The sequence below is a fragment of the Drosophila melanogaster genome, chromosome 3R, assembly GCF_000001215.4.
Source record: "Drosophila melanogaster chromosome 3R".
NCBI classification, from domain to species: domain Eukaryota; kingdom Metazoa; phylum Arthropoda; class Insecta; order Diptera; family Drosophilidae; genus Drosophila; species Drosophila melanogaster.
This window is the reverse complement of record NT_033777.3, coordinates 12,271,947-12,297,278: the sequence shown is the minus strand read 5'-3', so window position 1 is coordinate 12,297,278 and position 25,332 is coordinate 12,271,947. Positions and strand designations below refer to the sequence as shown.

The following is a 25,332-nucleotide window of genomic DNA, read 5'->3' as shown; positions in this document are numbered from 1 at the left end:
AAAATGGTAAAATTATTTTCATTGCAAGTTTGGCCAAGGCCTGGACTTGGTCCATTGACTTGGGCTTGTAAGTAAGCGACATAAACGAGTGTTGTATTAATGTTCATAATGTGGTATCTCGACGTCAATAAACGTCGCCACAAAGAGCAGGAGAGGATTTGGGATATCTCCAAGCCAAGTTGAGTTCAGATCAGGGGAAAAACAATTGCGACGTGAATTTGGACAGCTGCTTGACACGACATGGAATAAGGGGGGGTTACTAAATCATAATCTCAGTTTTCCCTGGCCATGCTGGAAAAGGGGGTACTAAATCAAAATTTCAGTTTTTCCCTACCCATAACTAAGCTGCTCTTAAAATCGCTAACTTACGCTTAATTGCAAACTTAGCTTAGGCTAAAGTCAAAGAAAAGCCCAGTTCACTCTATTTGCATACAAAAACTTCAGTGATTTATTTCGCGTGGAACCTAATTGTCTAAAAATAAGTAGGTATATGGTATAAGGCTTTAAAAATATTTAAATTATTCGCATATAAGCTGGTGTGATTTATTTAAATACGTGTGCATGTTTTAGATGTGCATGTGTTTCAGTGTGTGTATAATCCCAAAGTCCAGAGTTTTGTTGCCACGTGCGGATGAGATTAAATTTTGTTTGTTTTTGTGTGAATAGCTTTGTTAAAAAATGAAATAAAAATGTGAGAAGATTAGTGTTAAATAAATGGATGGTTTATGAAACGGAAAACTGATAAATTTGCTGAAATTATGAACAAAATGAATTCACCAAAATTAAAAGTTTTCCAACGAGCTGAAATAAATAGTGATTCCAATACCTTGGGTTAGAAAGGTGCCTTAAAAACTTAATCAGAACTGGTTCATCATTTTAAGAATCTAAGGATCTTGATTAAAATTTTGTTTAACTTTCATTCAAATAAGTTTAAAATAGTTTAATAATGTGAAACTATATTATCACAGTTTAAACTTTTTGGTAAAGTAGTTTCCAAAGTACTAGATATTCTTTTCAAACTATAAGCGGAAATACCGAGGTACGATATAGTGGATTAAATTTCTTTTAAATTTAAGAAATAAAAACCAATCTATCATAGTTTACAGATTTTATTTTTGTAACTCTTTGGTACTGAAAAGCAATGATGAAGTTGTTTAATTTCGTTAGAAAGTTTAAACAAATGGATCATTGCATAGCAAACGAAAAGCTATTTTTTAATGCATTCAGATTATACGAATCCAAATTTACGGCTTCTAAATAATGCAAAATTTTGTTTATACTTATTTCTCGTGATCTACAATAGATCCAATTTAATCAACAAATCTATAGTTGGTTTTTAACAACTGCTAGTAGGATCTCACTTGGAAAGATCTGTATCTTCAAAGATGAAGCATTAATCAGTTCATAAGTTAGTTCGAGTTAGTATGGTATTTGTTAGTAATCCAATTGTAGTAAGTAATAAACAAATAAATAAATAATCTATAAATTAGTCAACAAGCGGTGTAAAGCATTAGTAAGCAATAACAAGTAAAAACACAAGCCAGGATTAGATTTTTGTTTAACAGCAACAGCTTTATATATATTCTTAAGATTCTTTTTTTCTCCTCCCTCATCTTAGAGTCTTTGTTTCATCAAATTTTTTGGCAAAAGTTCACTAATTGAATCTATGTAATTACCACTAGAATAAATTATGCTTAGTTTAAGGCAATAAATAGATAGAAACTAGCCATAGGCACTAAAGTAAGTACATTTACAGAGGGTTTAGGTCTACCTAACGCTATCGATATAGATACAAGTACATTTACAATACAAGGGGCTGCGATTTCTGTGAGATCCTACAACTGCCATCTACTACCGGCCAGGCTATAGGGCGAATACCTGTAACTAGGACTGCCAAAGGACGCGCTGCCGCTGCCGCTCGAGTGGGCAAGGGCGTGGGCGTGACCCACCCCCACTCCGAAGGGCGTGCTGTGGTGGAACATATCGAAGGCCGAACCGAAGGCGGCGCGCGGTGGCGTCTGATAGTGGAACATTGCCGCCGCCGCCGCCGCAGCCGAGGGCGTCTGATAGGCTCCACCACCCAGCGAGGAGGAGGAGGCGGAGGAGGTTACTGGGACGGGTGCGGGCACAGGGACTTGGGCCACGGAGGAGGTGGGCACGGGAGCGGGAGCTGAAGCGGAAGCTGGAGCGGGAGCGGTTGCCAGCGAAGTACTCAGCGGCGAGGCGGTTAGGTTGCGGGAGGACGAACCGCTTTGCGATTGAGTAGGAAGCGAGGCGCCTAGCCCGCTGCTGTTGTTGTGACCGGAGGCGTCGCCTCCGCCGCTGCTTGGGGGCGTGGCCTGGGCCTGAGCATACAAACTGGCCAGCAGGTCCATCTCGGAGCCGGCGGACTTGGCCTGGCAGCTGCTGAACGCACTGCCGGCGGAGGGAACAAGGGGAGCAGAGACGGAAGCGGAGGCAGAGGACGTGGGTACCTGAGCCTGTTCCGCCTGCTGCACTGCAGCCTCAACGCCGGCCACGCAATTCATGAAGGCTGCCAGGTGAAGCGGCGCCTGCTGCTGAGCCTGAGACTCCTGTTCCTGACGATTCAGTTCGTCTAGGTGGTCACGGACCACAGCCAGGACATCGTCATTGGATGCGGTGGAACCCTTGCCAAGCAGTGCTGAAACCTTGGTGAGCAGTGCCGGCACATCCTTGTACAGAATGTCCAGCAACTTACCGGTGGTGAAGAGCACGATCGCCTTGAGGCAGGAGTACTCCGCGGAGTCGACATGCAGCGCCTTCAGCTTCTCCACCTGCTCCTGGAAGATGCGGATGTGGTCCATGAAGGCCACCACACGATCGGCGGCCATCGGGGAGGCATGAAGTCCGGCGGCGGCCAGCAGTGGCGCCACATGGAGCGGCATGGAGCACTGGCTGGCGTTTAGGACGAAGAGCTCTGACCAGACGAGCCGGAGCAGGGCCACCTGGTCGGTCACCTGCAGCTCCGGGAAGAAGGGTATGTTCTTGGCCCACTCGACCGCCGAGAAGAGCAGTCGGGCGGCCAGTTCGCAGATGTTGTCGATGCCCATAATGTTGTTGGGTTGCATGCACTGGCCATATCGCGAAGTCGGATACGGTTCCGCCCGCAGCAGGAGCGAGATGTAGGAACTGAGGTACGAGTGCCCGTTAAAGCCGGCAATGCCCATGGGATCCCCGTTGGCAATCTGGTACTGCCCATGCATGCCGGCCAGACCGGGCTGAGTGGGTGGTACGCGTCCACGTTGAACAGCTGAAAAGAAAGAGGGAAAAATCAGGATTAGATTGGTTGAAGGAAAGGTGATCTAACTAACTAACTGATAACGCTTGTTTGTAATTTTTCCAAAACTAATCTTAAAGTTAAGGTATTCTCTTAAGAAAATAATCTTTGGAAGGATGTATAGGCACCCTGAAAAAATGAATCTTGCTTTTGTTGGGCTTATTTTGACCGCCACATCACACTCAGCACAATGCGGGACATTGAGCTCTGTTGGCAAAGCTGCCACAACTCACAATGCTAGCTATCTGGATATATCTGAGTATCTGGCCACCTCGATCTGCATATAGAACTGCGTTGTTGTTGCTCGCCCTTTGTTGCAGGCGAAGACATCGTCATAAGATACTTTGCTGCCACCCCAGAAAGCCTTTCAACCCCTTATTCTATGTTGGCTCGACTGCTTAGATATGCAAATTTCAACTAAATACTTTCAACGCATCCTTCGGATACACACACACTACGGATATCTGTAGATACAGCAGATGTGGGGAGAGCCGCCTTGGCAGATTTTGGGCAAGTATGACTACAGGCAGGAAAGAAAATAATGGGCAGGTTTGTCTCTGTGTGTGTGTGTGTGTGTTTTTTTTTTTTTTTGCAAACAGTGGGGCTATATATAAACATTATAATTAACAATGTAAATGCTTAACAACTGAGCAGCTAAATGGAAAGTGAAAGGCCTTTTGAACTCTGGCCGGAAACGACATTTCGCCAGACATTGACGTGGATTCGGACATGGACATGAGCGCTGTGGATATGGATACAAAATATCTGCTGAAAGTTAAGCCGAGGCCACTTGGACACGCTCTCGAGTGTGTGACATGTGAGCGGGAACTTAAAACTTGAGCACGTGCTGGCGGAAGATTCATTCATTAAGCAATCAGGCAAAAGGGCATGTCGGGTTAGTACTATCTCGAAAACCCATTCCATGGCAAACCCTTTGCGCTGCTTTCTTGGCTGCTGTAATCTGGGCCTGATCTCGGACGAAACCACAGGCTTAGGCAGATTCTCCATTTGGGTTTTGCGGCCAGCAGCTTTTAGCTTCTTCGCTGCTCTTGCGGTCAGACAATATTTTCCCAGGCGCATAAATAAGGCGCTGGACACTCAACCGGTTTCGCCGTCATAGATCACCAAGTGCATCTTATACAGAGTAGGACCTCTGGGATGGCCAACCCCTCCTCACTCCATGTCGCACAATTACGCAAATGTATTGTGTAAATAAGTGTCCCTATCTCGCTTGCTCCTCCACCGGATGGACAGTGGTCAACTGGTTCGGGTGGTGCAACCCCCGGCTTAATTGCTCCGGCAGGGCAATAAACAAACACCTTCGGACCCGGGACAGAAAGGGATTTCAGGATATGTCCATTGTGCGAACTGACCAGAAACGCTTTCGCTTTTCCCTTAAATCCGAGTAGGAATCAGAAAGACGTTACGTTTCGTGGACGAAGCTGACCAGGTAGAGATCGGCGAATCCAGTTCCAGTGCCAGTGCCAGTTCCACTTCCAGCTGCACCACCATGGGCTTCGATCCACAATGTTTTGTGCATTTTTAGCAATGCTTTGTTTTAGTGCGAATTCGAATTGGTCTGGCCCAAGGCTCCGATTGCGTTGGCAAGATTGCGATGGAGCTCTAGGTGTGCCTAGGATGTGTGGCTGTTAGCCCAGCTAGGCGGGTTGCCAAGGTGTGGAGTTTCCATCTGGCCGTGGAGGTGTTAGAAACCTTTTGCTGACCCACTTTCTTAACCAGCCAAGTCTTTTCAACTAACTCCATCTATTGTCTGCCCAGAAATGCGTTCGACCAAGCCCACAAAATCAGCGAATGCAGGTGGTGTTGGCTTGCAACCGGTGGATTCGGAATTCCAGTGGTCAAAGTTCACGAGCAAGAGTTCACAGCTCCCTAATGCCCAGCCAGCGAGTTCCCTTCTCACCCCGAAATAGATGGAAATCCCTTTAAAAATTCATCATAAATCCCGAATAACTTTACATAATTTTGCTACCCCTAAAAAAAAACTAGTTTTTGTGCAGGAAAACTTCAGCTACCAGTTCTGCCCCATCCCACTTCCCTTGACCAATTGACACTGCAATTTAATTAGAGCGACCCGGAACACCGATTTGATGTTGTTTTTTCAGGTTTTGTGAGGCTTTTTGTGCGCCAAACCCGTACAATTTCTTGACCCAGGGTCGTTCCAGGCACAACCTTTGTCCCGCTTCGCAACTAAGTACCATGGCCCTCACATAAAGAGGGTAAAACCGAAGGAAACCGCCTATGCAGAATTGAGATTTTCTCACGATTTCTCAGCTTTGATAGCGAGGGACTAGTTTTACGCAGAACTTGTCATTAAAGAAATGTGACTCAACATTGGGTGGACAAACACAAACGTTGAAAACAACCCAGATCCAGAATGTGGCAAAAGGTGTTGAACTCTTTTGCGTTTTACGAGAAGTTCTGGGGCAAGTACTGGGTGAGGAAATATTAGATTTAATGGGCCCAACAGGTAGATCGCGGACCTGGGTTCGGACTATGTCATTAGCCAAAAACTAGTCTTGGCTTAGGTAAATTTGAAATGCCTTTTTCACAATCCGACGGCGACTAAATAAATGTTTATATTCATTTAATTACAAGTGCATTGAGAGGAGGCTGCTGTAGCTGCATTTTAATTGCCCGTAGTCGCCATAAATTAACGTTTTCGTTCTTAACCCAAATCGGTGTGTACACTGTTCAGACATCTGTAGCCGTTGCCGTTGGCTATAGCTATGGCTATATCTATTAGCATTTTGCGAAAAACCTGTCAATATTAGTGCAAATAATAACAGCTTAGTGTCCGCTAACTGCAGTCAGTCTCTATCTTTTGTATCTGCGACTCCCTGACAGACGCTAATTGTTAATGCTGACAAGTGTAACTGGCCATTGGCAGTCAGTCAGTCACTTAGTCAGTTAGTCAGTCAGCGAGTCAGTCATTCCGTCAATACGTCAATCATTGTGCCGCTGCAGGAAAACGAGTCTCACCCAAGTATGCCAAATATTTGTCTTGGCCGTGCTTACAAATTAGTTACACATTGGGCTGCATTTGATTAACTGATCAATTGTGGCGCATTTCGCGCAGTGTACCCAAGCCGACTGGGCTTCATTGTAATTATGAACAAGCGATCGAACAAGTTTGCATTTGATCTTTGGGGTCAATAAGCTGGTCAATCGCCTGCCTAATTGTCATTTCTCATACGACTTCTGCGTGGCGGAATATACGACTACATAGTGGTGATATGTATAGCGAATAGTATGCGAATTTGGGTGCCAACACTTGGCCTGATCCGCACTGATCTGGCATAGTTCCTGGCACCCAAATAACTCAACTGATCCGCACCGCACCGAACCGAACCCAATTGTTCTCTGCGAATTCCTAGCATGTGACATTTAGTCATCGAGAAGATGCTCTACTTCCGTTTCTTCTGCCGTTGATTTAATTTATACTGTTTGCCTCTGGGTTTGACTTTTAATTGACCCACAGCACACAGGCAACTGTGCTGCCTGAATTTCTTTGTTCTGAATAACACATTTGTTTTTCTGTTCTATAACTAGTTGAGCTGCTGAATGTTGATGGTGAGATGATGATCATGTTGATGATGCTTACCTTCGCGTCTCATGCCCATTTTGAGGCACTTCTTCAATCGACAATATTGACATTGATTGCGATGGTGTTGATCTATGGGACAGTTTCTGCTGCCGCGGCAAGAGTAAGTTAGATTACGTCGCACCGAGCGCTTGAAGAAAGATTTGCAACCTGAAAGGGAAAACATTCGATATTATTAATACTGGTATGGAAAAAACCAAGGTATTTCAAATTCAACCCAGTCTTAGAATGCCTGCGAGCGCTACAAATTCCTTGGCACCACAGGCTCCTCAAAAAAAAAAATAAAAGCAAGAATGGTTACCACTTGTGTGAGGCAAAGTGAGTTCCGAACCACGTTGCCTTCCTGATGCCCATGTCAATGGTCATGTTACACGTTTCATGGCTTAACGCCTCCCATAAAATTACCTTTAATGGCTTTCAATTAACAAAGTGTATCTTGGCCACGGCGATACAACATCCCTCCCGAAAATAAAAGAGGGAATAAAACTGGCAGCAAGTTCAAGTTCGGCTTCAGCTCGAATGCCACGAATTTACTGTTAAGCTAGACGGCGGCCAGATCAGCCATGGCTCGTTGGGCCCCGTAGTTTTGGTCGCAACTTCAACTTGGCTAAGTGCTTTGGGCCACAGTTGGGTGTTGTTGTAGGACAAGCCAGCGACACGGCAAGTTAATGTCGCCGACGCGTATCTAAACATGTGTATCACTTGGCTCTGCATCAGAGTTTTCTGCATATAGAGCCCAGCTATTTGGTTTGGGGATATATGTACATATATGCTATACGAGTCTGTATAGGTGGCATTGTGTGGACCTGGTTTTCCGTCCTTTTTTTCGCTTTTCCCCAGAGCAAAAAGATTTCTCACAATAACTCAAAACAATGGCATATGCTCATAAAATTCGTTTTAAGCTGTAAAATCATCATCAAACAAAATATGTAAGCGCTGAGCGTTTATGCAGACCCGATCCTATCCTATCCACTCCTCCACCCCCGACTTATATTGCATGCGATCGTAGGCTATAAAAGATCTTTCAATGCTTTTTGCCAATGCGATCGTGTGGCTTCAGCCTCCCACCGAAATGGAAACAAAACGTGGTCCGCAAATTGAAATTGATTGAAAGTCGATGGCTTAATGCACTAGCGGAAGATACTTCAAAAAACCTAGATTAAGATATCGATTAATTTAAGACAGAGTCTTTCAAAGTAAAGTCTTAACTGACCAAATTAAGGATGTCTTGATGATCCTAAATCGGCGATCTTGTTATCCTGAGCACTCGTTATAGTTAATCCACCAAAGGGCATTCAGTGTTCATCACTTTTGGCTCTTTCATAGAGACCAACCGGAGAGACAACTACGAACACATCTAGAAATACCCTCACTTACACACTGCCAGCTTTTACACCATATGATCTACGAATAACGATATTGTACCGAGTCACGATTTCTGCCAAAACGTACCGTTGCCTTTTGGCCCCCCCGTACTCCCCGTAATTTCCATCACTGACTCTGACTGCGCTTCGAGTGTTCGCTAGAGAGGGAAGGGGGAACGAACGACTTGGCCAGAAAGGCAGAAAGCCAGAAAGCCACAAAGGCAGAGGTAAATAAAAGAACTTGCAACAGAGGCAAACTGCCCATATGCGCCTATCGCAACTCTATCTAGAGCTGCAACCCATCCCATCCCAGTATCCCGAGTATCTCTGGGTATCTTAACTTTTCGGGATGAGCAGAGGGGGGAAACGATCCCCAGTGGACTTTGCGATGCGAAAGATGCGCGTCGTTATTGATGAAGATACGAATGCGAGTACGAGTACATCGCGCAGATACCGTAAACAAAATCTGAGACGAGGGATGGAGTGGATATCGTGTTATATCAATAACCGAAAAAGGGTGGATCGCACTAGCGCTTGAGATACGATAGTGTGGGAAGTCCGGGGCGAAGCCCTAGAATCCTTCTCTTTCCCTCTCTCTCTCTCTCTCTCTCTCTTCTACGGCTTCGGTCTTAAACGTTTGGCTTTTTGGCTTAGCCAAAAGAGTCGAAGACTTGAGTTGGCCATTTTCGCATTTGCGGTAGTTTCAATTACCGCTTCACCTAATTGCCAGCGGGTGACTAAGGGAAGTACATAGTTCGCGTGTGCTACGCGCCATAAAGCGTTCAATACAGTTAGAAGAGGTTCCGAGAACTTAGCTAAGCTAAGCTAAGCGTTTTATTAATTGAACTTCCTGAAAGTGAGCTGGCTGCATCATCTGTGTATCTACACCGCACGAGATCCCCTTGCCGCTTGGCTGGGCAATTTAAAGCGTTAAATTAGTTGGCTCTGCACCGAGAGTGTATCTGTATCTTTTGGCACATGCACTCGGGTGGCAGATGGCCCAATCAATTGCGGACTCCACTTTTCCCCATTTTCCCCAGCCGCGGTCAATGATCGCTTGGCCCAGAGGTAGCGGAACGGAGATCGGGGGAATGGGAGCCGAGGGGATCGGAAAATGGAGCGATGCAAAGTCAAAGTCGCCTTGACTTTGGCTCATTTTCTAATTACCAATGCACACACACACACATACAGATGGCAACCGGGGAGAGGGCCATCATTAAGGTGCAATAATTAAATGTTAAGCTTGCAACACGGAGCAGCCAGCAGCTAGTCCAAGTAATTAGCACAAACGGCAGCGCCAAGAATGGTGCACAAGTCCAGACAAAATATCTGGAGTACAACCGAAACATAATTACAGCCCCCGCCGACAGACACGAAACTGGTAGTAACTCATAACTCGGCTCATGCACTTGGGGTATCTACAAAATGCACTGATTATGAACGGGGTCTCTAGCAAAAAAAAAAAAACAAACGGAAAATAAGAACCTGGAACGGAACAGGTGAATTCCGATATCCCACAGGGCCAAGACTTTTTATGGCTCAATATGGGTCAACTGTAAATCAAATGCCAATCTGGGAAGTTCCCTCTGCGAGTATCCATCCATATGAGCTCAGAACCAACATTTGCAATTGTTTCGCTGGAATCGGAGCAGTCTTAGCTGGCTTTTCATTTGCATCTTCCATATGTCACGTTGCCCGGGGGAAAATGCAAAGAAAATGCCGCCTTAGATAAGCGATTTGGCTTTGATTTAACTGATGCTATGCGAAGTTATGCGGCAAGTCGCGTTCTCTTTTAGCCGCAAAGCCTGAAAGCCGTGCAAATGCCCTGGTCATGTAGCCAAGTACTGGTTCCTTTTGGGCCTGGCCAGCCAGCCAGTCAGCCAGCCATCCAGCGACACATGGCGATAAGCGGGGTTATGGCCAAAGGTAAAGACTCTACCGGCTAGATCGCAGCCGTTCTGGCCAAGTTGCAACTTGTTGTTTTGGCCCTCTGAAAGATGCACACAAAACGTGCTGGGCCTGATCGATTAGCCGAACTTGGTTGAAAACGAAAATTGCGCATGAAGTGGCAACAGAGGAAAATGCAGCTAGCAGTAACCAGCCGAAAAGTTTTTGGCCCAGAGCTCGAACGCTTGGAGTAGATGGGGCTTAACATAATTAATTAAACCGTTACATTATAAAGCGGATCAAGTCGGTAGTTCACGATTTCCTTACCCCAGAGACCCTCTTTCATTTCGGGGGCCTTTTTCGAAATCGCATCGTGTCAGGATGAATTTTTTGCGCCTCATTTTAAGAGACTTGAGACTTGAGTTTCGGAATCGCATTCGGATTCGGAATTGAAAATGGAATTGGAATTGGAATTGTGAGACTGGTCTGCGAGACGGGGCTAGTCTGCTTTATTGGCTCGAACATTTCTTCTAAGTACAACGATTTGTAGTACAAGCCAGCTTTTAATGATTACAATGTCTGCCTGGCTGCAGTTGCAGCTTGCAGTTGCAGTTTTTGATCCCCAGCCCTATTGGGTTTGTTTGTTTGTCTCTCTGCCTTCTGTTTTCTGTCTCGGCAATATCTGTACAATTAACTTTTGTTTTTGGTGATTTTCCTTTGGCTGCCCTTAATGAAGAGTTCAGCTCTGGGCTCATTAATGTTGACACAACGCTTGGGCAACGATTTCGCCTACATATATACGCGTACAAGTATGGGATTATTGTGACAGCGTCGTTAACCCGATAAATGCCCACGAATATTTGCCAGTGCAAACATAAAAATTTGTCAAAATAAATATCGAGGCCATAAGTTATCCCATTCACATGAGTTGGGGAGAAAAGAGAAAGAGCTACCGAGTTGTAAATCATCAGAAAGCAGACTGCAAATCGCACGGAAGTTATAAATGTTTATCAAAAGGCGATTTATTTGATATATGTTATGGGCATGAAATTGACTCGGCCGGCTTGGTAAAGCCGTTCTCGTTCAGCTAAATGCAAATTTTAATACAAGCCTTGAATTTATCTTTGCCTCCTGCTAATTAATAAATAAGAAATTTGCTGCTGCGGGCGTTTTGACCACGCCCACTCACCACAAAATCAAAAAAACACAAAATATATATAAAAAATACGAAAAATATGCCCGAAATTGCAGCGTCATAAATTGCAATGTTCGGTGGGCGTTGTTAATTTCTGCATTCGTATTTACTTTGTTGCTTTTACTTTGCTCTGGTGGGGGGCAGGTCGTATCACAGACAGCAAATTGATTTATGTTTGACTTTTGTTAAATGCTCAAAGTGGAATGAATTTCCACAGCGAAAAGCGAATTTCAAAAGAGCGCCATTTAACAGATTGTCAAGAGGTGCAAAGTGAAAAGCAGAAATGTATCTTTTATTAATCAACCAAAAATAAATAGCTTTCTTCAAAGAGAATTAATGCGAAATAAAGCTAGTTGTTATGGTTTTTTAACCCTCAAGCAGTGTATATTTATCAAGAAACACCATAACAAAATCTATATAATTTCCCCCAGTACAGTATTCTTAATCTTTTCACTCAAGTTATTTGCCCACATCATAATGAAGTTAATTAAAAAGCCACACATGCTGAATAAAATTCTGCACAAAGGAAGAAGACAGAGGAAACAAGATTCTCCCCGCCAAATCTCCGTATACTGACCAAGTATTGTGCGACATTAAAAAATTCGGACATTTCTCCTCATCTTTTCAAAGACCTGGGTTTGGGAGCCTGAGCTTGTGGGATTTTTTTTTTTGGGTTCTGAGCCTTAATTGCCGAACGTGGGAATCTATTTAAATGAGTTTGATGTAAGCTCGTTCGCGGAAAATGTACATACTCGTACATAGTACATACATATAGCTGGAGCAAATGGAACAAGCTGGAAAATGTCGGGATTATTTATGCTGCCCCAAGTTGACAATCTGTGGCTGGCGGCTGCACTTCACACACATTATTTGTGGCAGCTAATGGGCTCGGCTGGCGCTTAACAATTAGTTGGGATGGCAATTTTTTACAGCTCTTTATGATCACCCCCCACCATCACTCTTGTGGTCCTGCTCTGCTTACCCGATGTTTGTTTTAATTAATTGCATGCCAGGTACTTGGTACTTAGTGGTGCTGGCAATTTTTCGCAAAATTTATTTGTCATTGTCATGTGCGCGGTGCGCCACTAAGTTATGCTAATTCCCATTTTGACATGGGTGCTGAGATAGTTTTCTTGTCGAAATTGGAAATTCAATTGGGTTCCTAGAAATGGTGGCAGTAATATTTTGTGCAAGCTTGCCGTTGTTTGTGCTGCAGCACTAATTGATGGCTGTGCAACTAGCCGAGAGATACGGGAAATCTGAGCTTTTCGGCCACACTAATAGCCATGACAAATAGCCAAATTAATAGGTGATACAGGGGGCGGGGGCAGAACGTAAAGGGATCTTGCCACATTAGAGCCATGCACTCATCATTAATATTATCGAGGCACTTTTATCAGCGCACATTTTTCAGTCGGCACTAAACCGTGACTTTTCCAGTTGGCTAAAGGTTATGGCTGCCATTCGCTTCGGCCTGCCGATGATGAGCTCAAGACTTTTGGCCGCTCGTCCTCCCAATTTCACCAACAGCTGGGCGCGAAATCAAACAAGTTGCCACCACAATGAGAGGACATGGGCAGGAGGATCTTCTGTTCAGCAGGATGGCAAGCATGATGAAGGGGGAAGGGGAATGAGAAGCGGACAACACGCATAAGCTACAATTAATCTTGCAGCTACGAGTACCGCGACTGGCGGGGTGTCTTGGCATAAATTCACATACCTATACCCATACCTATAGCTAGCCGTGTGCCCTGAAACCTGGAAACTGGACATACGGATAGACATACGGACAGAAGGGACCTCCAGACAGACGGACAAGTGAGCACACACACACACGGACACACACGAGTTTAGAGCTCAGACAGCCGAAACGAGTTGCCGCGCAACGGAGTGGTGTGGAGTGGAGTATCTTTCTTTTCTAAGAGCCACGAAAAGTATCTGCACCTCGAAGTGAATCAGCTGAAAGGACGCGACCAGGCACCAGAGTAGCAAACATAAAAAAAAAACCCTGAAAACGCCGGCAATGATATGGGCTCTATGCGCTTTATTATGATTATTCCTACGTTTTATTTCGCCAGCATTTGAGTGAAGCTAAAGCTACAGCTCTGCAGTCTGGGCGATTGCATAGAACAAAATAGATTGCTATCGTGGCAACATCATCAGGCCAACAGGCAACTACATACTATGCCACATGAAGGGATCCGGGGAAACACCTTCAGAATGCAACGAGGCGGTCACAGAGCCGCATATCTTCTGATTGTTGCTCTTGTGGGTTGCGCATGCGTACAAAATGCTCGGTGATTAATAATAATAGCAGCGCCCGCGAACGAACAGTGGGAGCCAACGGAGTGCCAAGTATCTGGGAATCTCTGGTATCATCATACCAATGGCCCACTGTGCCTCTGCCCAGTCATAGTCACTTCTTGGCTCTTAGCTGTGGCTGTGGCAGTGGCTTTGCCTGTGTGCTCCAGTGCCAGAACATTTGAAGAGATACGAGCATGACAAGTTCAACTTCAAGCTGCACTAAATGCCAGAGCGTATGCCAGATCTCCCTCTATCTCTGAATGCAGTTACCCATCTGCCCCGCCTCCCGCCTTCCATTGCCCATCTGCCACCCCTCTTTTCCGGAACTCCAGGTGAGGCTCCCCTTATCCAGAAACCCAGTGAGAGAGACAATAAGAAGGTGGGCGCTTCATTTAGCGGCCGCCGCACAATTTGCATGTTTGCACAACAATTGTTTGGCTTAGGACAAAGCACGGACCGTATTTTATTTAGATAATAATTTTTATCTGACGATAAGGCCGAGAGGCAGTGGGTGCCCAGATCGCAATATATGTATATATATATATATATGGCTATATTCAAGAGCTCTCGTGCTGCGAGCTCTAGTGTAACGGAATGATGGCCGGAGATGCAAAAGTATCTGAGTATCTGGAAAATCATCTGCCAGAACAGGGATTTTTTTTTAGATACTTTATCACCACTTTAGGGGCAATTGCAGCTGTAAAATTTAATTAGACACAATAATATATCAGCAAAAGACAGTAAGCTTATGCGCAAACATAAATCTCGCTGGGGTCAAACCAAACTATATTTTAGATCATAAATGTATTTTTTGCTCGTAAAAACATTTTTACATGATTTGGGGCCCCCGATCAACTAACTAGCTTTTGGGCTCCACGTAGGTTTATTGACTGCCCTGGCCCACAGATATACATTCCAGCTGCATCCCGTCAACTTTTGCATGGCCCTGGGAAGAATTCCCACTGCTCTACCATTCCGCCACACACCCACACCTGGCCGAGGGTTTATTGCCAACTCATCAAACTGCCATAACTCACCGAAACTGTCAAAAATCAGCGGCTGGCAGGCACGCTTTTGTGCTCGCTTTCTATTACGTTGGCCATTTCTGTTTGGTCATCCCCAGTTCGAATCCGAGTACGAAATCAATTGACCCCCAATTGCACCTTGGAGGTGAGATCGCTACTCAGCAATAAAAATTGCCAAGATGTGATGGTCCTCAAGATGGCACCAAATAGATACATTGACATGTATGGCATAAGCACAATTAATGTACTGGTGGAGTGGTAACATCCCTAGCTCACACATTCACTCTAACTGTTTCCCCCCCTATTTGAATATAATTTCTCGCAGTGTACTCACCTTCGCAGGTAAATTGTCCGTAGTGCTTGCCGGAACTCTTGTCGCCGCAGACGACGCACTCGATGTTCTGCTTGCTGTCGATCTGGGATCCACTGTTGCTGCTCTGCGAGTGGGAGCTATTCGCCTGGGAGCTGGGCGTGGTGCTGCCACAGCCCGTGGGCTGTCCCTTGATGCTGGTGAGCATGTCCTGGCCATGGCCCTTGATCAGGGGCAGCATGTCGGAGCCGTGTCCGGGATTGACGCCCGAACCGGAACCCGATCCGGAACCGGAGTGATGGCCACCGGCGGATCCACCATTGGCGCTGGGCAGGCTGCTGGACAGATCCTCCTTGATGCCAGGATGATGGCCGGATCCCGCCTGATTGAGGCTGGGGCAAGAGAGATCCTGCTTGATCACCGCCGACTGCTGGCTGGCCACGCTGCTCGGAGTGGTACCGCCGCCGCCCGTCGCCACGCTGCCGGTGGTGGTGCCCGGTCCGGCGGAGGCGGCGTGCAGGTGACCGCCGAGGGAGGCCGGCGGTTCGTGCCAGGCGCTGTGTGGCGGGACGCCCAGCCCCATCGAGCGGGACAGGCCGATGTCGAAGGCCGACAGCTCCGCGCCGGATTGCGGGCGCGGATTGAAGAAGCCGGGAGCCGTGGACGGGGAGGCGCACATGACGCCGCCGCCGTACACGCTCAGCGAATTGTGCGTAATAATTTTGGCGGCCGGGTCGGAACACGTGGGATAATTGCTGGAATACACTTTGTACGCACTTGGTACGGTTCACACTTTGGTTTCGATAGAGTCCTCGGCTCTAGCTTTTAACTTGTATCCTTTTATTCGTATTTGTCAGCCGCGTTATAATTCTTCTTCTTTATGTTAAAATAAATTTAATATTTTCTTTTAAGCTGCATATGCTGTTAACATTTCAGCTGGCTTCACTAATAAAACACTTGGTTTATTTTTGAATTTTTGAATTTTTTCGATGTTGCTTATTAATTTCCCGCTCGGCGCACACACGAGATATAATATCTTAAAGACTTGAAAATTTTTCAATTTCGGTATCTTTGCGTCATGCGGAGCAGCGAAATCTCAGCTGTTCTCGTAAGGCCTTTTAGAGCCTGACTGGCACAACATTCGTGGCAAAAGGTACACGACCCGACCCGACTCGACTCGACCGTTTCGACCTAACGACACATCACACAAATCTCTCTCCGCTCCCCATACTCAACTCAAACGGGCAGTGGTGCTGGTCTGCTCACTCTCGTTTAGCTGGCATTGCCTTCTAGTTGAGTGAAATCGCCGCTCTCGCTCGCTCGCGTTGGTGGGGCAAGACCTTCGACGCGTTTGGCTGGTTTGCCACCACCACTGAACCACCACCACCAGTGCACCCAGTATACCCACCACCACCACCACTGAACTGAAACAGAGTGGCTGCTCTCTCACTCAACGAAGCACACTCACTCACTCATCCAATCCAACTAGAACCCGTTTGCTCTTATTAGCTCGCTGTTGGGCGCATCTGTTAGATACTTTTACCGTTAAGGCTCTTTATCGCCGGACTTTTCGGTTTCGGGGGTCTCAACTTTTTGCCAATTTGTTTAAAATGAGTCTCCACCCCGAAAAAAGTTTTTCGGCGCTGTTTATCTTTTTGTTGGCTACTCGAATGTTTCTGCTCTGGTTGGCCAACCGCCTTAAAGTGCGTTCTACTTTGTATTTCACCAATTTCAGTGGCGCTTAAAGTCCGATTTCTTATCTGGAGGAAGAGTTTGGCGGCCATAATGCCCGTTCGCGGTTAAATGTTTGCTTTAAAGCTTCTTTTCTATTGGTTGTCAACCAAAGAACATCGAGCTTATCTCTGCTACTCATGAAGGTAGTGCGATGATAGGTGGCAGGATTGTATGTGATGCGAATAGATTACAATATGAAAAAGGTATATGATTGTAAAAAACCAAAAGAAAAACCGTTGCCATTTTTAAAATTATATAATAAAATTTATATATATAACTCATTATAGATCCAGTTGCTTTATTAGTTTTTATCGCATTGCTATTCAACAATAAATAAGCCAATATTTAAAGCGGCCCTTTATTGCTCTAAGCAATCAATAAATAGCTAACAGACTTGCTTTTATATGAATTTTATGTGATTAAATAAATGGGATATACTCAGCTATTGAAAAGTTGTCATTAAAATGTCTGTCAAGAAGCACGTGTTGCAGAGAATATTTATAAAATTTGCATTGCTTCCAGATACCGATTCATAAAATGTGAAGAGCAGTGGCACTCGATACTGACCCCAATGTCGCGCAACGAAAACGCATCGTATTATTAACGCTCAATATACCCGGGGACTGCCCCTAAATGAAAGTTTAGCAGCCGTCGTGGCCAAGTGAAGCCCACTGACTGTCGTAATATAATTATAATAATTTCCCTTGGCTAATTGGATCAGTGCACTGCAGTCCCTGGGCTCCTCGACTTGTACTTTGTTGACTTTGTTTACGTGTCTGGTGGAAATGTGGTTGGGGAAGTGCCAAAACATGAAATCATAACGATAATTGAATTCATTCTTAACGAGGACACCTCGCGCAACCTGATATGTCCATTTGGCGACTGTTACTTCTTGGTTTTTTATTTGAAATTAGCATTTAACTACCGCCCATTTGCACGCAACTAACTTCTGGAGAGTGAAAACTTAAAGGCAATCGCTGGATGCCACGCAACACTGTTGCCACTTCGTTTTTCATTCAAAACGGGTGGTTGGGGAAATGGAAAATATTGGAAAAGTGTCGCTGGCTGCAAAGCCAAGAGTTGCAGGCCAGTCCAAAGGGCCAAATTGTGGCCACCGCACTTTGCACTTCCCCGCCCACCTCTTGCCAACGAAATGTATGAGTGGAGTGGGTGGGCGCAGGGCGTAACGGGCCACGGAGTCTGGCGCCCTCTGTCGGTGGTTATCAAGGGGGTTGGGAAGGCCATGGGAAGGCCAGAGCGAAGTGCAAACGTACAATTGGATGATGAACGATACGCCACCCCGAGTTTGCGTTTGCACTCGAATAAGAGAGAGAGAGAGCCACCTCCAATTGGACTCGGTTTCACTCAGTAGCTAGAGTTTCGTCAAGTTTTTCTTGCTCTTTCGCAGGCCACGCCCCCTTAGCCAGTATATAGCAATCTCACTCTGACCAAGAGCTCCATCTCTCTCGGCTCCACTGCCATATCATTAACTGTATCGGAATTTCGCTCGTTTGCCTTTTTTCTGCCCCATAAAGGCGGCCGAAAAGGAACAAAAAGCATTTGGCTGGCTGGGTTTTTATTAACACCGCTAGATGTCTCTCTCTGGCAGCCCCGTTTAGGGTCTAATTCAATTGGCAGCGTCTCTCTTTCTCGGGCCATATGACTTATGTGTGTGGGGTCTCTGTGGCGATGATCTCCCGATCCCCCGAACATCCTGATGGCTCCTTTTCTGTGAACCTAATCCTGTGCTCCTCGCCACCTCTTGTTAGTGTGCCTCGCACTCGCATCCATGTTGGAGGTAACCCCATCTCGAAACCCAGCCCCATCCCTAATCCTCAATCCACTGGTTACATGGACTTCTGCGGAGTTCGCGCAGTCAGCCGGCACCTCCAACCCCTGTGGGTTAAATACTGACAACCCCATTTGAGCGCCTTTTTGCACTCGCTGCCACAGAAGCCCCAGTTTGCCTCCCTCCCTCCCACCATACTACTCTTTCCCTTCCTGGTTGGCCATTTTTTGTGCTCCTCTTCTGCTTTGGACAGTTCATTGAAAGAGGATGGTCCTCGGGGGAAAAGTGGGGAGTAAAAAGTGGAAAGTGGACCCAGCTGGGCGGAAAAAGCTGTACGTGCAACTACTGTTGGCCAGATTGGAATGTGTTCCGTTCTTGTGGTGCAAATATAATATACACATGAAAATATGGCCATTTAATAGCTCAAAATCCTTTTCAGTATGAAACTTAAATAGATAAAATCATCTTTCATCTTTAAATAATAAGAAGTGCAATAATATGATCTAATTTTAAACTATTCCCTGACTTTACTCCTCGGTGTATAATTTAAATTACTTCAGAAAGTAAGATGAGAAATAGCATTTATTTTAAGTTTTTTTATGGCGTTTCTTATGGTCTGAAATATTAATAACAAATACTAGATATAAATTGTTTTTGAAATCGAATGTAAATAACTTATTGTTGCACCCCTCATTAATTTCAGTTTTATGAAAAATTTTGCTTTGCATCTTGGTTTGCCACATGTGGATGCACTGCTGCACTCAGATGCACGGAGCTCTGTGTTCCAAGGTTCCACTTTGGCTGGCTCTTAAGCATATGCACGGCCAGGGATATATGTTCTCGGTCCAACATGGATCTGCTCCCATTCCCGGACAAAGCGAAAGCTGTGGAGCAGCCACTCGCAGTGTGCATCCCCTTTTGCGCCACCCCCTCCTGAAATAGCAAAACTAACTGGCATATAATTTACATTGTTGCTTGTTTCCTGCTTTCTAACCCACCCCCCCTCCCCACAACCCATCACCCGGGCAACTTTTACATTGATAAATTTTTAGTAATTCCTCTTCTCTCTGGCGGTTTTGCTCTTCCATTTTTTGCCTTTTGTCTTCCGTTGCTGGCAAGGACTTTATGAATAAGTGCTAAAATGCCAGAGACCAGGACCGCAATGGACCGGGCCATGTCATGCTGGTTAAACTGACGAACACGCGCCCGCCTTCCCTTCCCACGCCCACTGCCGCCACGCCCCCTAAGTCGCACCATACCACACCATCCTTTCAGTTGGTCTGCAAAAAAAGTTCCCTCCGCTGGCTGTTGTTTTTAGCCCGATGATTCATTGTGAAAGTGGAGCTGGTCGTGGCTGGAAAATGCTGAAATTGTATTCTGTTGCTCGGAGTCGCGTACACAAATGTGAAATTCGCCAGCCACAAAAAACGAAATTCAACAGCAACAAAAACTTTTGTTGTTACCAACTTTGTCATCCCAATATGCTTGATGAGCATTCATCACCGCGTGATGGATCTATTTCAGTGTAAAATCGGCGGAGGGAGTGACAAAAAGAAATAAGCTTTTGGAGGGACATACAATTTACATATATGCAACATCAATTTGAATAGTAGCATTTGGAGGAACAAAGAAACAGCTATGTTTATAATTAAGATTTGTCGGTTTTCTTTCAATAGACTTTTATTTCTTAAATATATAACATTTTTTATACTATTCGTGGCTGTATATATATACATATACCTTTGAACCAATTAAAAGTATCTGCAATTATTTAGTCTGTGTTTGTTGATCCGAAATAGCATTTAGGAGGAAACCATTCCATGGAAGCCCCTTTGACATGCGAGCCACAAAGCTGTTAAGGGTTCGCTTGGCCACAAAAAGCCAAAGTAGGTGTACTGAATCGAATGGAGTGGAATTGGGCGATGGAGGGTGGTGGGTGGTGGGTGGTGAAAGTGGCAGGGCCCATGTGTTTGTGCTCCACTCGAAATGTATTTCGAGAGCGCATGTCAAAGGTCAGCCACTGCTCACATATGTCAGTCGCTGTCGAAGTATCTGTATCTGTAGCTGTGTATGTGTCCGTGTGCACGTAATTACATGCGAACCTCCCCCTTTTGGGGTTTTTTAGTATGAGCTACTATAATATACGCTCCGCCTTGTTTATGGGTGTCTGTCCAGGCCGAAGCCATGAATTAAACATTCGCCATAAAAGCCTTTAGCTGCCGCACTGAAACATGTCACAAATCATTAGCACTTATTCAAATGCGACGAAGGGAGGCGTCCCTCGAATATACAAAAACACAATAAAAGCGGCCAACTGTATGCAAAAGATTAATGCAAAATATTCAAATGGAATATGTACATATTTTGTGACCCCGGCCAAGTTTGCCTAATTGCGTGAGACAGCCAAAGGTCAGAGGCTGCAGCGTTAACAATAAGAGATCACTAGACCAGATGCCCATAAACCCTTGGCGATGCATCACCAGCATCCCAGGTAGCCGGTTGAACTCGAGTTCGAGTGTCCAGCGATGGACTTAACCTCTGCCGAAGGCAGACTCAAGCTCGAGTCCCTATCGTAGCAACCCCCGTAAGATCTCTGGACATTGTCCAGAGTCTATACGAATTTTCTGCTCGATTTTCTTAAAATTTTACAGCATATTATGGCAGCGCCAAAAGGGTTCCGCCTGTCCACTACGATTACTTGGGTTTTTCGCCCATCTATCCACAGCGTTTTTGGGGTTGATTTTGGGTCGATTTTATACGCATTTCGATTTTAATTCCATCTTCGGCGTTTTTGCATACGGCCCAAGACGCTCGGGGATTTATAGCGCACGGCTGCATCGTGGGAATCGGACAGTGGTCAGCCAGCCCGGGGACATTGGCCAGATCAGCTGTGTGTCCTTTGGCAGGACTCCTTGATGCCGGACAATAATCCGATTTTAATGAAGCGCAACGTTGCGGTCGTGATCGCATTCTCTCGGTTTCGGTCAGCCGAAAGAAAAACGCAATTTCGGATTAGGATTCCTGAAGGGAACAACTTGAAAAGGTTATATAATATCCTTATTTTAGGAACTCGGAAAATTCATCAAAAATTCCACTGAAAAATGCATATTATAACAAATAATTAAATATTTTACAGAATTGGTTTTCTTTGGTAATTGCCGGTTATATGTATTATGAAGTGAGAGATTGGTAAACACGATATCATTTATTTCAAAATTTACCCCTTTTCGGAGTCGTTACGGAAGTGGCATCCGATGTATCGCACCAATCCATTCAAATGTGAAACACTTAACAGCCTTATCCCCGAATCCAAACTTTCTCGCGGCTCCATGCGGGTCTCCACGATCCGACTCCTTCTGCAGGCCCATCAAACAGATAATTGAGCAGTCAAACCGAAGTGAACCCATGCCAAAAAAGACCAAAGTAAAAAAGAAGACTCTCCTCCAAGTTTGAAATGTTTTTGTCCGAACTGCAGCAGCCCGCAACAATGGCAACTCATTTCACTCGGGTTACGGCGGTGATGAATGATCTCATCAGCGAGGTGTCGACCAGAGCCACAATGATTGGCCCCAGGTTTTTATATTTTCTACTACGGAACAGCTCCCAGAATAGCCCCCGAAGTACAGAAAATCGTTTGCGGCCAAGTGTAAAATTTAAAATTTAATAATTAACAATTGTTTTTTAATTTCTCAGCGGCAAATCAGCGGCACTGCGATCTAAGCTGGCTGCCTAAATTACTTTCCCCCTTTTTGCCGGCTGTCAATCGGTCTGGCCGAGATCTCTTTGTTAGCACCATGATTAATGATGCAAAATTATGAACTCGCTTGTTCTGGGGCGACGGACAGACTGGTCCGCCAGTTGTAAGTAGTTTTGTAAATCGGTTAAAGAAAAATGACTTCATTAAATTCATTAGCGCCCATGTGTGAAATTCGTTCAATTGGTGTCCGATGGATGGTTTCCTTTGTGGCACCCCGATGTGGATGGAGTCTTAAACGTGGGGCACCACACCACTCATATTGTGGCTCCATTTAAAGAAGGCGAATTAAACCCGCCTAATGACACCCTATACGTATCTCTTACCCACCGATTTTGGTCTAACCGCAATCGAAATTTGGCAGACTGCTCCTCGATGCCCAGAGCTATTTGTTCGGCCTGGGAAAATCAATGGAAGTGAGGTGGGAGTCGCGAGTCCGGAGAAGGAAAAGGAAAAGCCAAGATAATCGAGCCGAGCTGCAGTCAAATGTGCCACATAGATGGATGGATTTGCCAGTTTGGCTGGCTCGACTCATGTGAGTCTCGGTCCGCGACTCTGGCTATAAGTCATCGGCATTGATAGCCATCAATCGCCGACCGCTTTCCACATTGCCAAAACCACAATGCTGCCCAAAGTGGCGCGAAATCTAAGTACAATTAGTCGGGGGCTGAGTGTGGAGCTGGCCAAAGCTGGAGCTAAAGCTGCATCTGAATCCCAAGACTTGCCTCCGGGACTGGGCTATGGAAATCCATCCACCAACTCGGGTTCGTTACCGGCTATTACTCCAACGCATTTTCCAAGCTTGGCTATTTTTCTTGGCGGCGGCTGCCTCGGCAACCGCAGCGCCCCTCCGTTCACCAATTTGACTTGTGGTCAGTCGCTTTGTCAGTTGGCAGAGCCAAAAGTCTTGGGCCTCATTCGCTGCCTAAGACGATGGCTCGTTGAACCTTTTTAACCGTTGCTTGGTCAAGAGTTGTTAACCATATTAAAGTGTTCAATGATTAATTACACGCGTCCAAGATTAATTGAAATCAATCAAAGCTGAAGTTAACTAATGGCAACACGTTTGTAATCCCCCAGCGCAAGTCCATTCTCCGTCTGTTTCTGTATCTTTTTCTGGTGTCTGGTAACTGGAATGTCGGTACCCTGGACTCTTACTCCTACTCCCACCCGTAGTACCATTTCGCTGGAGAAGCCCCACGCTCATAGTAATTTTATTGGCCACATTTTTCGGTTACTCGGGCTCGGATTCCCAAGTTCTACCGTTGAGGATTCCCATGCTTAATTACAATTAGGGATTTTGTGGGCCATAGGCATTACTTGATGGATGTTTAGTTTGGGAAAAGTAAGAGTCAAATTTGGTTTGGAACGAACTGAGCAATAAACGATGGACTTTTTTGCTTTCTGGCATCTATAGAGACAATTGAAGATCATAAAATTCCTTCCACAAACGCCATAAAATACTCCACTCATTTCGAAGCTGTGATGGTCATTGAAATCACAAGGAAAACCATTCAGTAATCATTTATTTGCAGCATTCTCTAGCTAAAGGATTAGATCCTGAAGTAGCCGTAGTACGGGTATTTGTAGTACGTAGGAACCCCATTATGATAGGGATAACCATAGATATAGCGTTGCACTTGACCACGAATGGTGGGCCTATTGAACAATATATTACGCTTGGGACGCAATCGAGGGTTTACTGTGGCTCCGACATTGTTCCTTCCTGGCGATGAGCTAGTTTTTGATTGTTCCTTGGCGGAAACCAGACTGAGAGCCAGGACCGATAACAGGACGAATACAAATACGAAACGCATTTCCACTTTTGATACGGGAAATTGCAAAAGCTTAAATCTCTCGCTTAAACTGATACACAGCGAGATATTCAAAGGGTTTTTATAGTCTATGATTTAATGAGATTCAAGTAATATCTGAGCAAGCTACTGTAGCCAATTGGTTAACCTATCGTAAATGATTTAGTGCTGTTAACAAAACTGCATTTCATTTGGTTACCAAAATAATATTGCTTTTCCCAACCATCAATTGCATCAATATGGATAATAATAGTCATGTTAATTATGTATTTAATCATCCATAATATTGCACCAACACTTCCTAATTTAAATCAGCAGCCCAAAATGATACCTAAAGCCCAAAAGGTGTTTCGTCCCAATTAAAATGAAAATATCCCTTTTTTAATTACAAGGTTACTCGGCTCGGAAGTTGTATCAATTGCCTGACAGTCGACTAAGTTATGGATTATGCCCTCGGGGCAAAGGAAGGGGACTTCCCTCAGAACGCTTACAGAGTTACACACGTGACACTAACGGGAGGAAGTAACTTTAACCGACGAGCGGAAGCAGTCAAAGGACATGCTAAACCGCTTCCCCGGACAAACCCCCACACACACACACACATGTGGTTAATTATAATTACGCAATTTTAATATCAAAACAAGCCAGCGAAAAGAGGAGAAAGGGAAGCATGTCCAAGTCCTGTTCGGATCCGTGGAGGGTTGTTGCTTTGGTTTTGGCTTCGTCGCGTTGAAAAGGCGAAAAGTGATGAATGAAATGCGATGATTTCCAGCTACCGAGCAACCCCCAACAGACAGGTTGAGTTGGCCACCTCACACTTCTGAACACCTCCCACCACCCACCTCCGCCCACTTTCAGCTTTGATTGAGCATATCCGGTGGGATTAGAACGAGGGGTTGGCCCAGGTTTGCTGTCAGTTGTGGCTCGTCCAGCCAACCGAGAGTTATTAGCTTTTATGATATTGATAGAGGCCGATGTCTATTGACAATTAAACAATGACAGCACCACCCAGACCCACTCCACTCCATTCCTATGCCACTGTCCTGAATCCTCGAATCGAGGGCGTACTGTGTTTTGGGGTAAGTCATCGAGTTGGGCGTTTTGTTTGCGCGAACCCCTCGAACCTTTGATTGGAATCTATTGGTGGTTTTGGCCGCAAATTGATATGCACAAGTGAGCGGAGGATAATTTCCGTGGCTTTCATGTTGATTAGAAGGGGATTAGTACATCATTGCG

The 25,332-nt window shown here is 45.3% G+C and overlaps 2 protein-coding genes and 1 long non-coding RNA gene across 7 annotated transcripts in view; all 3 read right to left on the bottom strand.

Moving 5' to 3' along the window:
• Nucleotides 1–25,332, bottom strand: part of svp (seven up) — a 44,049-nt gene that overhangs the window by 5,507 nt on the left and 13,210 nt on the right. For 3 of the 5 annotated variants that reach the window (NM_001382014.1, NM_079601.3, NM_001275570.1), the window contains exons 1-3: nt 15,030–16,127; nt 6,921–7,070; nt 2,720–3,271 (exon numbers count right to left, since the gene is read on the bottom strand). In NM_001382014.1, the coding sequence (NP_001369011.1) occupies nt 2,720–3,271; nt 6,921–7,070; nt 15,030–15,684 (1,357 nt within the window). In that variant the 5' untranslated portion in view covers nt 15,685–16,127. Of the gene's footprint in view, nt 1–1,140; nt 3,272–6,920; nt 7,071–15,029; nt 16,170–25,332 lie in introns of those variants that run through there. The other 2 variants (NM_169458.1, NM_169459.2) reach the window with 2 other exon arrangements.
• Nucleotides 20,347–20,675, bottom strand: lncRNA:CR46014 (long non-coding RNA:CR46014). Its single transcript, NR_133382.1, has one exon. It is a non-coding gene; the product is annotated as a long non-coding RNA:CR46014 (long non-coding RNA).
• On the bottom strand, nt 23,758–24,153 carry Sfp87B (Seminal fluid protein 87B). The gene has a single exon (NM_001170124.1). It carries the CDS (start codon nt 24,097–24,099, stop codon nt 23,836–23,838), a length of 264 nt encoding a protein of 87 aa, NP_001163595.1. The 5' UTR covers nt 24,100–24,153; the 3' UTR covers nt 23,758–23,835.

Excerpts from the sequence above, each read along its gene's own strand:
- Sfp87B (NM_001170124.1), bottom strand. The coding sequence starts at position 24,099 with ATGCGTTTCGTATTTGTATTCGTCCTGTTATCGGTCCTGGCTCTCAGT.